This window comes from Pteropus vampyrus, unplaced genomic scaffold (assembly GCF_000151845.1).
Source record: "Pteropus vampyrus isolate Shadow unplaced genomic scaffold, Pvam_2.0 Scaffold53, whole genome shotgun sequence".
NCBI classification, from domain to species: domain Eukaryota; kingdom Metazoa; phylum Chordata; class Mammalia; order Chiroptera; family Pteropodidae; genus Pteropus; species Pteropus vampyrus.
In genome coordinates this window covers 7352453-7366133 of record NW_011888834.1, presented here as the reverse complement: position 1 = coordinate 7366133, position 13681 = coordinate 7352453, and the positions used below count along the sequence as shown (strand labels likewise).

General features: G+C 43.9%; 1 protein-coding gene across 1 annotated transcript in view; it reads right to left on the bottom strand.

The window, feature by feature from the left end:
• The window catches only part of EPHX2 (epoxide hydrolase 2), a 55416-nt gene that overhangs the window by 18769 nt on the left and 22966 nt on the right, over positions 1 to 13681 (bottom strand). Inside the window, exons 8-12 of the mRNA XM_023530770.1 lie at positions 12726 to 12760; positions 9588 to 9614; positions 7236 to 7321; positions 5635 to 5764; positions 4489 to 4544 (exon numbers count right to left, since the gene is read on the bottom strand). Coding sequence (XP_023386538.1) covers positions 4489 to 4544; positions 5635 to 5764; positions 7236 to 7321; positions 9588 to 9614; positions 12726 to 12760 — 334 coding nt within the window. The remainder of the gene's footprint in view (positions 1 to 4488; positions 4545 to 5634; positions 5765 to 7235; positions 7322 to 9587; positions 9615 to 12725; positions 12761 to 13681) is intronic.

The window sequence follows — 13681 nt, the reverse complement described above, 5'->3', positions numbered from 1 at the left end:
CTCCAATAAAAATACATACATACATACATATATATATATAATATATACACACATATACATACGCACACACACACATATGTATATGTATATATATACTACCAAGGAGATGTAAAGAGGAACAGTTTGGGGAGGTGGAAGAGGGCAGGGTTAACAGGACACACTAGACATGTTCTGATTTGGGGGCACACGGACTATGAGATATCCTCAGGCTAAGTGAGGATTTGAAGAATCTTAAGATTTAAAAAATGGAACAGATCTCATGGAAATTACTCAGCCAGATCTTTGTCTTGGCTGACAGAAGCTGCCTCCTCCTCTCTAACTATACAAAAGCAAAGCCTATTATCCCTTCTCTGAAAAGAAAATAACCCCACACCTTTAAATATAGGTTTCCACCTGACTTTGCAAATTCTTGGGACAAGACAGTTGACACTTGGACTAAGGGTTCAAAGAGCTTGGACTAAGGGTTCAAAGAGTGGGGCAGGGGCTGGGGCTGGGGCTGAATGTAAACCTGGAGTTTGTCTAAGCCACACCCTGCAGTGCTCAGCAAGCAGGAGCAAGAGGCGGGAGGGCTAGGTGCACCTACACAGAAGCCTTCCTTAGGCTGAACAGGTCTGCAATGACCTTGAGTGCTCAGGCTCAGGGATGATTCCTGGCTGGAGAGCTGTGGGCTGAGTTGGGAGGAAAAAGGCGGGAAGGAGGGGCTGGCCCCCAATACCCACCCTTGATGCTATTACGTGTTTGAAGACCATCCAACCAGACTATCCTTTTTCAGGTGAGGAAACTGAGGCCAGAGACAGGAAGGGCCTTGCCCTGTTACTGAGCAGGCAGCAGACATGCTGGCAGGACCCCCATGAATGGTTTCTTCTTAAGACCCCAACTTGGCTGCTGGATTCACCCCAGGTGGGTTCCTGGATTCCTTTTAGTGGCCAGATCATTCATTTGAATATCTAACATTTCCCTGCAAGAGGCTCTGTTCTTAAGCACAAAACCATCCCCAAACTCTTCTTGCAGATTTTAAACCCAGCTGCTACAAGAGAATAATAGAGGTACCCATTTCCCCACAATGACTATGTCAACCTTTGAAACCTTCCAACTATGGCTGCAATTAGTGAGAGTCCTTCCCCTGAGGTCACTTGTTCAGTCAGGACTTTGAACTATCCTGGTTTGCTCCTCCCCACTCTGCTGGGACGAGAAGCGCACACAGAATAAAGTCCAAGCTCTCTCCCAGGGGGCACATGGGCTCTGAAGTCAACATCCTGACCCAGTGACACACCTCGGGCCAGTTAGTGAGCCTGTCAGAACCTCAGCTTGCTCAGCTGACATGAGGAAGAGACACCATAGTGCTGTTGTGAATAGAACTAACTGGCACATTGCACACACAAAAAGCGGTAGTTGCAACCCAAGTGTCCGTCCATGGATGAATGAATAAAAGGAAATTGGTCTACATGTACAGTGGAATATTATTTGGCCTTAAAGAGGAAGGAAGTTCTGACACATGCTACACCGTGAACGAATCCTGAGGACATGATGCTAAGTGAAATGAACCAGACATAAAAGGACAGATATTGTACGATTCCACTTACATGAGATACCTAGAGTAGTCAAATTCGTAGAGACAGAAGGACAATGTGGTACCAGGGGCTGGGGGGAGGGAGAATAGGGAATTCGTGTTTAATGGGTACAGAGTTTCAGTTCTGCAAGATGAGAAGCGTTCTAGAGATGGATGATGGTGATGGTTGCACAACAATGAGAATGTACTTAGTGCCACTAAACTGCACACTTAAAATGGTAAATTTACATTATGTGCATTTTACAATTTAAAAAATAATTAAAAATTATTTTAATGAGCTAAATTCCATTGATAAATACTCTACATGTAGTTCGATCAAAACACAATATATAGTGAAACTATTACTTCCCCTTTCTAGCTCCTACCTACAATTACATTAATACAACTTAAAAAAAAAGTAGTATTTCTCAAAGTGTATGCTATATCCTTCTCACTCTCACGCTCTCATAAGCACTGTGGAGTTTTCCAGAGGTTCTATATGTGCTGTTCCCACAGACTGAATGCAGAGGCCGCCAAGAGAACCAACCAGCTTTCTCCGTTAAGCCAGACATTAAAAGAGTTTGAAAAATGTTTAACAATACTACTCTCACTAAATTTGTTAAGAAAAATAAAGTTTTCTAAAATAAAAATGTTATTTACATTAACATAGGCACATTACTGTTTATTTTTTAAATGAATTAATAAATATTTTAGAATTTCAACTTCTAGTACAGCAAATATCAATAGGTATAGACATAACCCACATTAACTAAAACTCTTTGAAGTCCTTAATAATTTTTAAGAGTGTAAAGGGGGCCTAGGACCAGAAAGTCTGAAGACCCCTGCAATAGAGGGAACCCATATTAGCGAGACAGTCAACTCCCCCCATGATCTGCTCCAGCAATCCTTGACTAGAGCCAGCTGACCAGAGGTCTCTAACTCACTGACAAGGATGGCTGTCCACCCAGCACTGTCTGGAAAATGGCTGGGTTAGCCCCTCCCCCAAGGCTACAGTCACAGTTCTCAAAGTGTGGATCCAGGACCAGCAGCAGCAGCATCACCTCAGCTTGTTAGAAATTTGAATTCCTCAAAAACCTACTGTATCAGGACTCTTGGGCTGATGAAAGTTAGGGACTCTTTCTTTGGAAAAATTTGTGCATCCACTAAATTCTGTGGACAATTTCAAGACGTTCCAGACCTTCTGAAACTCGTCTTGAGGATCGCTGACTACTTCGATAGAACTCTCTCTCATCTCCCACATTTATCCCTGGGTTAAGCGAGTTTTATATGCAACTTCGGCCATTTGTCCCTCAGGCCAGAAAGGTCTTCTCTCTCATATCCACCCACCCAAATACTACTCATCTTCCCGGGTGCAGTTCAAATGCTCTCTCTTTTGGTAAAAATTAACTGTGTTTTCTTGTGGGCTCCCAGAGCACATTGTACCTCCATTATAATCCTTTACACCCTCTTATTCTCCAGGTATGTGTTATCTGCCTGTCTCCCCAGAAATCATTTAAACCCTCAGAAATTTTTACTCATTTCTAGATTCTCTCGTGAAACTGGCATATAATAGAAGGTACATACGTATTTGCTATAAGAACTAGTGCATAGTAATTCTTCCCAAGTAACACTAATTAAAACATTCCTGATGTTTAAACATATTTGTAATGCCCAACCCCTCACACACATCACAGGGCACCTCTGTTTTGCAGCAGATAGGAGTCTTCTTACAAATGTTAAATTCAAAAGAATGAGAAAGAGAAAAAGGAAAAGGAAAACAAGGTGGGAGAGGAAGCAGATGCATGAAACCCCACACCCTCTCTCTCCCTCTGGATTGTCCACATGGGGCACCCGAAGGTTGGGGCAGAGTGTTGAGGGCCTGTTGAAACTTATACACAGGGCATGGGGGATAGGTTAGAGGAGAAGGTAGAAGGGTGAGGAGCGACTAAGAATGGGCGTTTGAGGTGTTAGAGGGCCTTGTGGTGGGGGGCCCGCTGGGTGGGGAGCTCTGAGCATACTGAGGCCAGTGGGAGGGGGTTGGACTGCTGGGGTGGGGGCCAAGCAGAGCCAGAGATTGAGAAAGGGTCAGATAAGAGGTGAGAGGGACCCAAACACTAGCTCCCTAATTTTGTGTGGGACTCTGTTCCCTCCTCAATTCCCAAAGGCCAAGGCAGCTGCCACTCAAGAGCCTAGACCCACCACTTTGCTCCCCTTTCCCACAGCAGATACTTCTCCAGTGTGAGTTGGGTATGGAAGAAGCAAACACCTGAGAAAGGGTGACAGGCAGTACGCCACACCTTAGACTGGATGGGATCCTCTTTCCTACTTCAGCTGACAGAATTTTCATGGGGCCATCTGTGACGGGTGGGGTGACAAACCCACAGCGATTCTCTACTGCTTCTGACATCAACTATAAACTCAGAGCTTACTTTCCAGGCCTTGCACAAGGGTACTTACCTCCCTCCCATCCCACTCACCCAGGTATCATTCCAAACAGGTCAGTTTCTGAAGTCTCCACCCTTCACCCCCACTGTCCCATTCCTGTTGCCATGCTCCTGTTTCTTTCACAAGGGACACTGTCCCTCTGTTGTGGGCTGAATGGTGTCTTCCCCAAATTCCTATGAAGTCCTAACCTCCACTACCTCAGAATGTAATGGTATTTGAAGACGGGGTCTTTAAAGAGGTCATTAAAATGAGGTCTTTAGGGTGAATCTGAATCCACTGTAACTCATGTCCTCATAAGAGGAAATCTGGACAGAGACACACACACAGAGGAAATGCCATGTGAGAACACAGCGAGAAAGGGGCCATCTAGAAACTGAGGAGAGAGACTTCAGAAGAAACCAACCATGTAGACACCTTAATCTCGAACCTCTGTTAGATAATACATTTTGTTGTTTAAGCCACCAGTCCATGGTACTTTACTATGGCAACCCTACCTGACTAATATGTCATCTAAACCATAACCATCCTTCAAGATCAAGACTACTTCAAACTAATTAAAGACATTTCGATTTAATTAAAGCCAGAGGAAGCTCACTGCTTTCCACACGCTAGACTGTGGAGCAGTAGGGCCCGGCTTCAGTGAGGAGCACCTTTTTCATCATCTTACTGGAGGCTTCTGGTGTCCTACTGCACGAATCAAGTTCCTGCCTGAATCAAAAAGCTCCTCTTCTGAGGCGCCATTTTATCAGTTCTTAGAAAACAGTTCTTAGAAAAGAGTTACTCGCTGAATTGAAAGTGGGGTGTTTGTGACCATCCCTGGAAAGGGTCCCTACTTGGGATGCAGAATGGCAAGTGGGTGGGGGGCAGTGAGAGATGTGGGAAGATGCTCTTATGCTCTTTATTAATTAATCCAATCCATTCTTCTCTCTTCGGAGTGATAAGGAAACTTCCTTTATCCTCTCGCAGGAATTATCCGGACGTAGCTGGACACTAGGGCCCAGAGCCCACAAATGAAGGAGGAGCAGGTGCCCTCACGAAGCAGTTGGGGGTGGCAGGCCAGATGACACTGACTCACGATATCACTCTCAGTGAATCCCAGTAAAGTGTAGCAGTGACACCCCATCGCACACATCACCTGAGCTCCAGGGGCCATCTAGGGTTTTGTGGTACATGGGGTGACACTAGTAACCCCCCGTATCTCTCTAAGCACATCTGGGGCTGGGTATAGGGCTTTTAGGCTCTGATGCTTCCTGTAATCACAAACCTTACTTCTCAGGAAGCCAAGATACCAGGTCCTGGGAAGAGGTCAGAAGGTGTCCCAGAACGACATGGATTCTGCCAGCCTCTCAGCCAGAGCACTAAGAGGGGACAGCTCCAAACTAGTGCTCAGGCCCCTACTCCGCAGCTTCAGAGAAGCGAGAGGACCCAGTATGCCATCGTCCCCACTCCCATTCCTCAGAAATGTGTCATCACATGGAAAAGACCATCTGAACCCCAGAACCAAATTCACCTGAGCCCATTTGTGAAATCATTTCTGACGAATGCCACAGAAAATTAAAGGAGACAGAGATAAATCAAACCAATGGGAGAAGGAGAGAGAAGGAGGAAAGGAGAGCAATACCTTGCTGGGGTCATTGTTCTCTGGGCCTCAAACTTACCGGTTCTTGGAAGTAGAGCTGGTAATCAAAAACAGGATTGGCTTTGATGGTCTCCATTAGGGACCTGTTGGGGTTTGCCGGTATGTAGGGGGTATTCAAACTGGCCACTGCCCTATGGAAAGAAGAGGCACCGAGACACAGACGCAGTAAGAAGACAGTCTGCAAGAACCAGAAAAGACCTTATCTCAGTAGAAAGCCAAAACCAAGGATCCAAAGAAATATTCCACGTCAAAGGTAGACTGTGCTTTCTTTCATTATCTGGCTAGAAAGGCGAAGATCAGCATTGCTAACAATATTCTTAAATAACAGGATGCTGCTTGGCTTCCTCCCGCCCTCCCAGGAATGCAGCAGGAGGGCGGCTCTGACGAGAGCAGATGCAGAAGGAGCAACCACCACCAGAACTAATGAAAACAGGGTGGAAACAGACAACAAGAAGAGGAATGGGAAACCAGAGCATGCTAGAGTGTCTCAGATCCGATGTTATTCTTCACTTGGCTGATGTTAAATACTTTAAATTTTTCACAGGAGAGCTAGATTAAGTTTAATAAAACAACAATAAGGTGTTTCACCTTTCTCAAGGTCAACACCTTAGCTCGTCACTGTATTTCCTTTTGTTCCCTTCAAGAAGCATCTAATATGCTCTGGAGAGTAACTTTCTGGTGAACTCAGTTCCTAAGAACTGAGCTCTTAATTTGCCTTTGACAGAGAAGACACAGAGAAAAACTAAAGAAATCATAAAGACAAGAGTGTGACCAACTTTTAAATATTTTAGGAAATGTTTGTTTCCTCTTAGTCTTTTATACCAGCTTACCATCTGAGCTAGGGTTGAGGTGAACCAAGTTTTCTGGTGTTTCTGTTCTTATAAACTTAGCCAAATAAAAGTAATTTAGTTAAGGAATACAGAAGGCTGTTAGGGATGATGTTTGTTTAATTTGCTAAGATCCCAGGCTGAAGTGGGAGGTCAGACAGGCTTTAACTTTGATTGCCAGCTCAAATGGGGTGTGGCTGCAAAGCCACCTGACTCTCTGGGTTCACAGCCCATCTGAAAGCTCCCGCTGGTGCCCTGAAGTGCCATTCTAACCTGACATCTGTACAGCATTTTGCAGGCTGTACAGTCGGGTGGGTGTGACCATCACCACTTTGTGGTTGAGGAAACCAAAGCCTAATGGGTGAACTGATTTGTCACACAGCCAGTTCAGGACAAAACTGAAAGCCACATTTTCTGACTCCCTATCCAGGACTAAGGTCTGTCCTGGTGCTTAATACTATGAACCCGAATTCCTTGCTGCCTCACCCACTCCCCTTGAAGTCTATCATCATTCCCCTGCATGCCCGCTGAATACTCTGGTCCTGAATTATTTGTCCCATTACCAGTAACTGGGACAGGTCTCACTTCCTAAGACATTAGCTCATTAAGCCCTCCTTCTTAATGTGTCAGTGGACCCTAAGAAGCTAAGTAGGCACCTTCCCAGATGATCTATGTGTTTTCTAGAAGTTTTCTGGGATTCAAGACCTGAGGAAGGATTCCAGTGGGAATTCAGTCCCAGTCCTACCCAAATTCTTGATGCCCACAGCCAAATTACCTCACTCTCTCAGGGTAGAAGAGAGCCATGTTCCACACCAGCATGCCTCCCCAGTCGTGGCCAATGAACACTGCTTGGGAGATGCCCTGGCAGAGGAAAGAGACGGGAGTGGCTGTGGGCAGGTTTCTGGGGTAGGCGCTGGGAGCCCAGGCCTTGTGTTCTCCTAGGCCCGACCCTCAGCGGCAACCCCTCTCGTCCCCTCCACTGACCACGCCCCTCCAGACATCCCCCCGCCCCGGAAGCCCCATCCTCACACACCGGCCCCGTATGCCTTCTACACATGTGACTGGCTCTTTAAATTTTGTTAGAAGATGGAGGCCGCTGGCCATGAATTCCTTCTCCCTTCTCTATTTTCCTTCAAATCAAAATTTGTTTCACCTTTTCCCCTCTCTTTTGTTTTAAAGTTGGTATGACTTACCTCCCCATAGTACATGTTCATCTTTCATTATGATTATGATTACGATTTCATTATGAGTGATTATGATTCTAATCCCCACTCTTTTGGGATCTTCCTTCCCTTAACTAACCACTAAAACCTCAAAGTCATATTTAATCTCTCCCTCTGCACCTTCCTTTCTTCTGCTGCTACTAAAAATGACAACAGCTCCTTTTCATTGAGCTGCTACTGTGTCTCAGGCGCTGTGCTAAGTGTTTATATCCATTATCTGGCATTGTCCCAATAACATCTAATACACGGTTTACAAATAAGAAGACAGGCTCAGAGCAGCTAGGTGACTTGTCCAAGGCTGCACAGATAGTAAATGGAGGAGCCACAATTCAGATCCAGGTCTCCCCAACTTAAAATCAGGCTCTTCCTTCTCCCCGACCCTGCTGGCCTCGTTCAGTCACAGCAAGGCCTTTCAGATCCTCTCCTGCCTCACCGCCATCTTGAAAAGTGGTTCCCTACCACACTGTTCCCTACCACACTCCTGTCCCCTGTGTGTTCCCAACTTCTCACGATGTCTACACCAGAGGCCTCCCTAACAACCTCCTTACATCACTGTAGTCTGGTTTCTTCCCTGCTACCCCTGAGCCATGGAAACGTCCTTCCTAAAGGCTAATCATCACCACTAAGAGTTTTTTTTCCTCTTGGTTCTCACTCTTCTGACTGTTCTACAGCAGTAGACATTTCCTTCGGCACCTTCTTCCCTTGGCTCCTGTGATGCTATGCTTTCCAGACTCATTTCACTGAGTCTACTCCCTCCTCCATCTCTTCTGTGAGACCATTTCACGGCTCGGCCCTCAGGCCTGCCCTCAGGAAACTCGCTAACTCCAGTGACTTCAACCACCCCCTCCTGTGGAGGGTGACCACCTCCTCTGCAGCTGACCCAGCCTCCTTCCTATGTGTCCCAGTAATGACGGAGCCAGGGATAGACACCTGACCCAGCTGGCCAGCAGCCGCAGAGGCTCTCAGTAATCAGAAGATGTTCTCAGCCAGTTGGAAAATTTCTGGATTGGAGGTCGTTATAGTGTCAAGACTGGGGTGGCCACACTGAGCCATGTCCTCTCTGATGACCCCAAAAGTTCCAACACCAATTCCATGGCACCGAGAACAGCGGAGGGCAGGGCCATGCCCTCTTCACCTCGTTTATGCGAGCCTGGCACTGAGCCTGGCTGTTGAACTGGAATTCCTTAGTCAACTCGGATTCTTCCCTAGACTCACAACCAATTAACAGGTGATAAATCCCACTGCTTTTGTTTGTTTGTTTGTTTGCTGATTTTAAATCCCGCTGCCTTGAGGTTCTCTCTTAGCTCCCCCTTCCCCTCTCCACCGTCCCTGTCCCTGTCCTGGCTTCGCCCTCTCCACCTCAGTCCATGCTGCATTGCTTTCGCTCCGCACCGTGAAGTGACTGCGGACTGGGAGGAGGCTGTCTGTCCCCAGTTGCAATCTCTGGAATAGTACGTGTGCTCTGCAAAAGCATATTCACAGGTCACTGTCGTCAACTGGAGTCTGACATTCCGAACAACATTAAATGAAGGCATTCGATTTTAAATATTTCAAAAGAAATGTCAGCTTTAAAAAGTTGTGAAATATTAGCCCTACAGGGTATTTTCCAAACATCTTGACTCAAGCCAACAGAGGTATCCTATTCCCTGGAAGACACTTTTCATAAAAACAAAAAACAAAACAAAGTTGTCTACACTGTTTTCCATATACTTTGCCATCTCCATTTTTGTGATTCCTTCCAACCAACCACCCCACCTCCCAGTGCCCCAAAGTGGGCCTCTCCCTGCCCTCGCCATTCCCCTAGAGGTTCTGACAGCTGATACCCTCAAAGGCTGACATTTTGTCTGTAATTACTAGGCCCAAACAGAGTTCTCCAAAAAGATTAGTTCAACATTATTACTTACCAACTTATCCAGGAAGGTTACCATATCCTAAGAAAGAAAGCACACACACAAAAAAATCAGAAATTGTATGCCTCTATCTCAGCTTCAAGATTAGAATTACTGTGTCTGCTTTTGTTATGTACCGAATTGTGTCTCCCTACAATTCATATGTTAAAGTCTTAACCCTTAAGACCTTCAGGATGTGACTACCTTTGAAGATAGGGTCATTGAAGAGATGATTAAGTTAAAACTGAGGTTATTAAGATGGGCCCTAATCCAATATGACTGGAGTCCTTATAAGAAAAGGTGATTTGGACACAGAAGAAAGATCACGTGAAGGCACAAGGAGAAGATGGTCATCCTCATGCCTCATCTAGAAGCCTCAGATGAAACTGTGCTGACACAGTTATCTGAAGTCTAGCCTCCAGAATGGCGAGAGAATAAGTCTCTGTTGTTTTAGACACTCTAGTCTTTGATACTTTGTTATGGTAGCCCAAGCAAACTAATATAAGCGCTAATGAGGAACTTAGCGGAGGGTTTCCCAGAAATGCCCAAACATGCCTACCAAGTGGCAGCACCCACGGGGTTTTCAATGAGGACCTAAGAACCAAAGGACTGTCTGATGTAAGAGAGAGTCCTCTAGTATCTTGGTCTTCAAAGGATGTGGGGTGCAGAATTATGGTCCAGCTACAGCGACTGGAGTGGCCGCTGCTTTTCAGCAACTTCCAGATGCTGCTTAGAGGCCAGAGTGGAGTAAAGGTCAGTAATTCCAGGGCAGCCAGAGTCTTGTACTGTTTCCAGGGCCATCCAAAATGTCATTTCTAATAAGAAATGGCCTTATTCTAACAGGTGCCTGCAAGATCTTGGTCTCGGGAAACAATTTCCAGAAAGAAGGGCCTGGATCCACGGACATTCTCGGGGGCCTGTTCACATAATTACCTATTGGAAAACTCTCTGCTAGTGCCTTTGCCATATGGCCAGGCAAGAAGAGCGAAATGGCACCTGGGCACATCACAGTCCCCTCATCCTTCCAGTAAGAAGCACCTGCTCTTCCACTCCTTCCCTCCCTAATACCTCCATCACCAACACAGGGCCTAATGAGCTCCCTCACTTATAACATCTATTCTCCAGTTAAAATTCACTCAGAGCCAGTTATGGGCCTGATGCTACAGTTTAAGTGCTGCACAATGAAAGGGACAATTGGGTATAGACAAGCCTCCCAACATTAATAAACTTTAGAAGATAACATTTTTGCAATGTAGCATTTCAATATTCCTCATTTGGAATCTTAAGACTATAAACATACAGAGAACAGGTTTATGGTTCCTTAAAGATACCCATTTTAAAACAAATAACAGTTGTATGATTAACTGGCACACAAATTTGGGGAACTATGGTTGACAAAAAGAGTTTTCATTATATTTGGGAGATGTCACTGGGAAAAAAAGCTGTTGTGGGCACTTGAGGGCAAGAAGCATTAAGGATCTTCATTTAGGTTTTTAGGTTTAAAGACAATATGAAGTTGCTTTAAATAAAATTTTACATTAAAGATATTGTATTGATGATTTTTTAAAATAACAGCTTTATTAAGCTATGACCCTTATACCATGAAAGTCACCCCTTTAAAGTGTACCATTCAGTGGTTTTTAGTGTATCCAGAGTTGTGAAAACATCTTCGCTTTCTAGTTACAGAAGATTTTCATCACATCAAAAAGAAGCCCTGTACCTACTAACAGTCGTGTCTCACTCCCCATTCCTCCTTGCCCTTAGCAACTGCTAACTTAATTTCTGTCTCTATGGATTTGCCTAGTCTGGATATTTTAACTTAATTTCTGTCTCTATGGTTTACCTAGTCTGGATATTTCATACAAATGGAATTATACGATATGTGGTCTTTCGTGACTGGCTTATCTTAGCATAATGTTTTCAAGATTCATTCATACATCTTTATTGCTGAATAATATTTCATTACATGGATACACCGCATTTGGTTTATCCATTCATCAGTTGATGGATATTTGGGTTGTTTCTACTTTTTGGTTATTGTGAATAATGCTGCTGTGAACATTCAAGTGCCGGTTTTTTAGGGGCACATTTTTCAGTTCTCTTGGGTAAATACCCAGTAGCCGACATACCAATGATTTTTTAAAAGGTGGAGTCAGGGTATAGGTGCATCACATTTTACCTTCTTTTAGTAAAAGAACTTTCTTCAGGAGAGCAGTTATCTCAAACGACCCAATTTATCTGTTTCAAGAACAGATTTTGACAGAAATCCAGGTTAGGGGACGTTGGAGCGATGTGGAGAGGATCCCGCAGGGTCACTAGTGAGACCTTGGCAGGGTTGAGGGGAGATACGAGCAAAGTCAGAAGGAGCAGAATAGAAGAGGCAAACTGAGTTTGGAAACTCAGGAGGGAAAAACAACCCTAACTGGAAACCAAGCTTTCACCCATGCTCCCCTTACGAGACGCAGAAGCCTGTGTGTGGCGCCAGATGTGGGTAGCCCCAGGCAGAGCTCTGACTCTGAGATGGAGGTTTTTTGTAATTTTAGTGTAACAAGCAGCATTGTCAGTTTTCTGTCTGTTTCTTCACCTTGGTCCCTCCAGCCTTTGCTTTTGCTCTAAGGAGGTTTGAGTCACAGTTTCTCTTCACCCTGATTAGCCTCAGCCTCCCTGCTGCAAGCTCTGAGTTGAGGGTCCCCCTCCCTAGTGGTGTCTTTGCCTGTCTTAGAATAAGAACGCCATTAGTCACCAAGCCACACACTAATCCCTAGGTCTGGCCAACAACATCTTTACCAAAATAAAATGATTTTTAAAATTCCCAGGTGGAAAGGCAATATGTTGGAGTGGTTAAGAGGAGGGATGTGAGGCCTATTACAGGGGTTAAACCTGGTTCTACTAGGTGTTGACCTTGGGTCATTACTTTGCCTCCCCGTGACTCTGTTTCCTCTTCCATCGAATGCTTAGAGCAGTACTTGATACCCAGTAAATGTTGGCCATCACTTTCAAACGGCATTTCAATTTACAGTAAGAATTTATACCCAAATGCTGTGAAATCCTGCTTTCCTAGAATTTAAATGAACACTCACACTTCTGACTTTTATCAGTAAAAATACTAGGATGGAAAAGATGTTACAGATCTTACCCAAAGATCTTTCTTACCTTGCATAGCACTTCCATGGAGTATTCCTCTATTTCTGCAATAAAAAAAAATAATAAATTTAATTCACATGATTAAAAATTACTAACGAACTAAAAGGGTATTTGCGTCAAAAAAATATATAATCATTGAATTCTCAGACTAGGGTACTCCCTACTTTATTTTTGTTTTTGTCGCCTGTGTTTTGGTGTTAGATCTATGAATCATTGCTAAGACCAATGTTATAAAGCTTTTCCCCTACGTTCTCCTCTAAGAGTTACAGTTTCAGGTCTTACATTTAAGCCTTTAACCCATTTTGAGTTGACTTTTATGTATAGTATAAGGTAAGGGTCCAATTTTATTCTTTTCCATGTGAATATGCAGTTTTCTCAGTATTATTTGTTGAAAAGACTATCCTTTCCCTATTCTTTGTTCTTGGCACCCTAGTCAAAGATCAGTTGACTGTATATGTGTGAATTGATTTCTGGGCTCTCTGTTCTGTTCCATTGGTGTATATGTCTAGCTTTATGCCAGTACCATACAGTTCTGATTATTGTAGCTTTGAAATATATTTTGAAATCAGAAAGTATTAGTCTTCCAGCTCTGTTCTTTCTCAAAATTGATTTGACTATAAAAAGTTTTTGTTGTTGTTGTTAATCCACAACAAACTGTCGAATTGTATTTCTTATTTTCATAAAAAGATACCAATGGGATTTTGATAGTGATTATATTGAACCTGAAGTTCATTTGGGGTAGTAATGACATTTTAACAATAATAACAATTTCAGAAAGAAAAAAAGAAAAAAGAAAGAAAGGAAAACTGAGAAAACAGAAGAAAAATTATCAAAGAAATAATTCGAGAGAATTTCAAAGAGCTGAAAGATAAATGTACCCAGTAAAGGAGATGAAAAAAGACCCATATTATAGCACAGTATCATAAAATTTTAGAACACAAATGATAAAGAAAAGATCCTAAAAG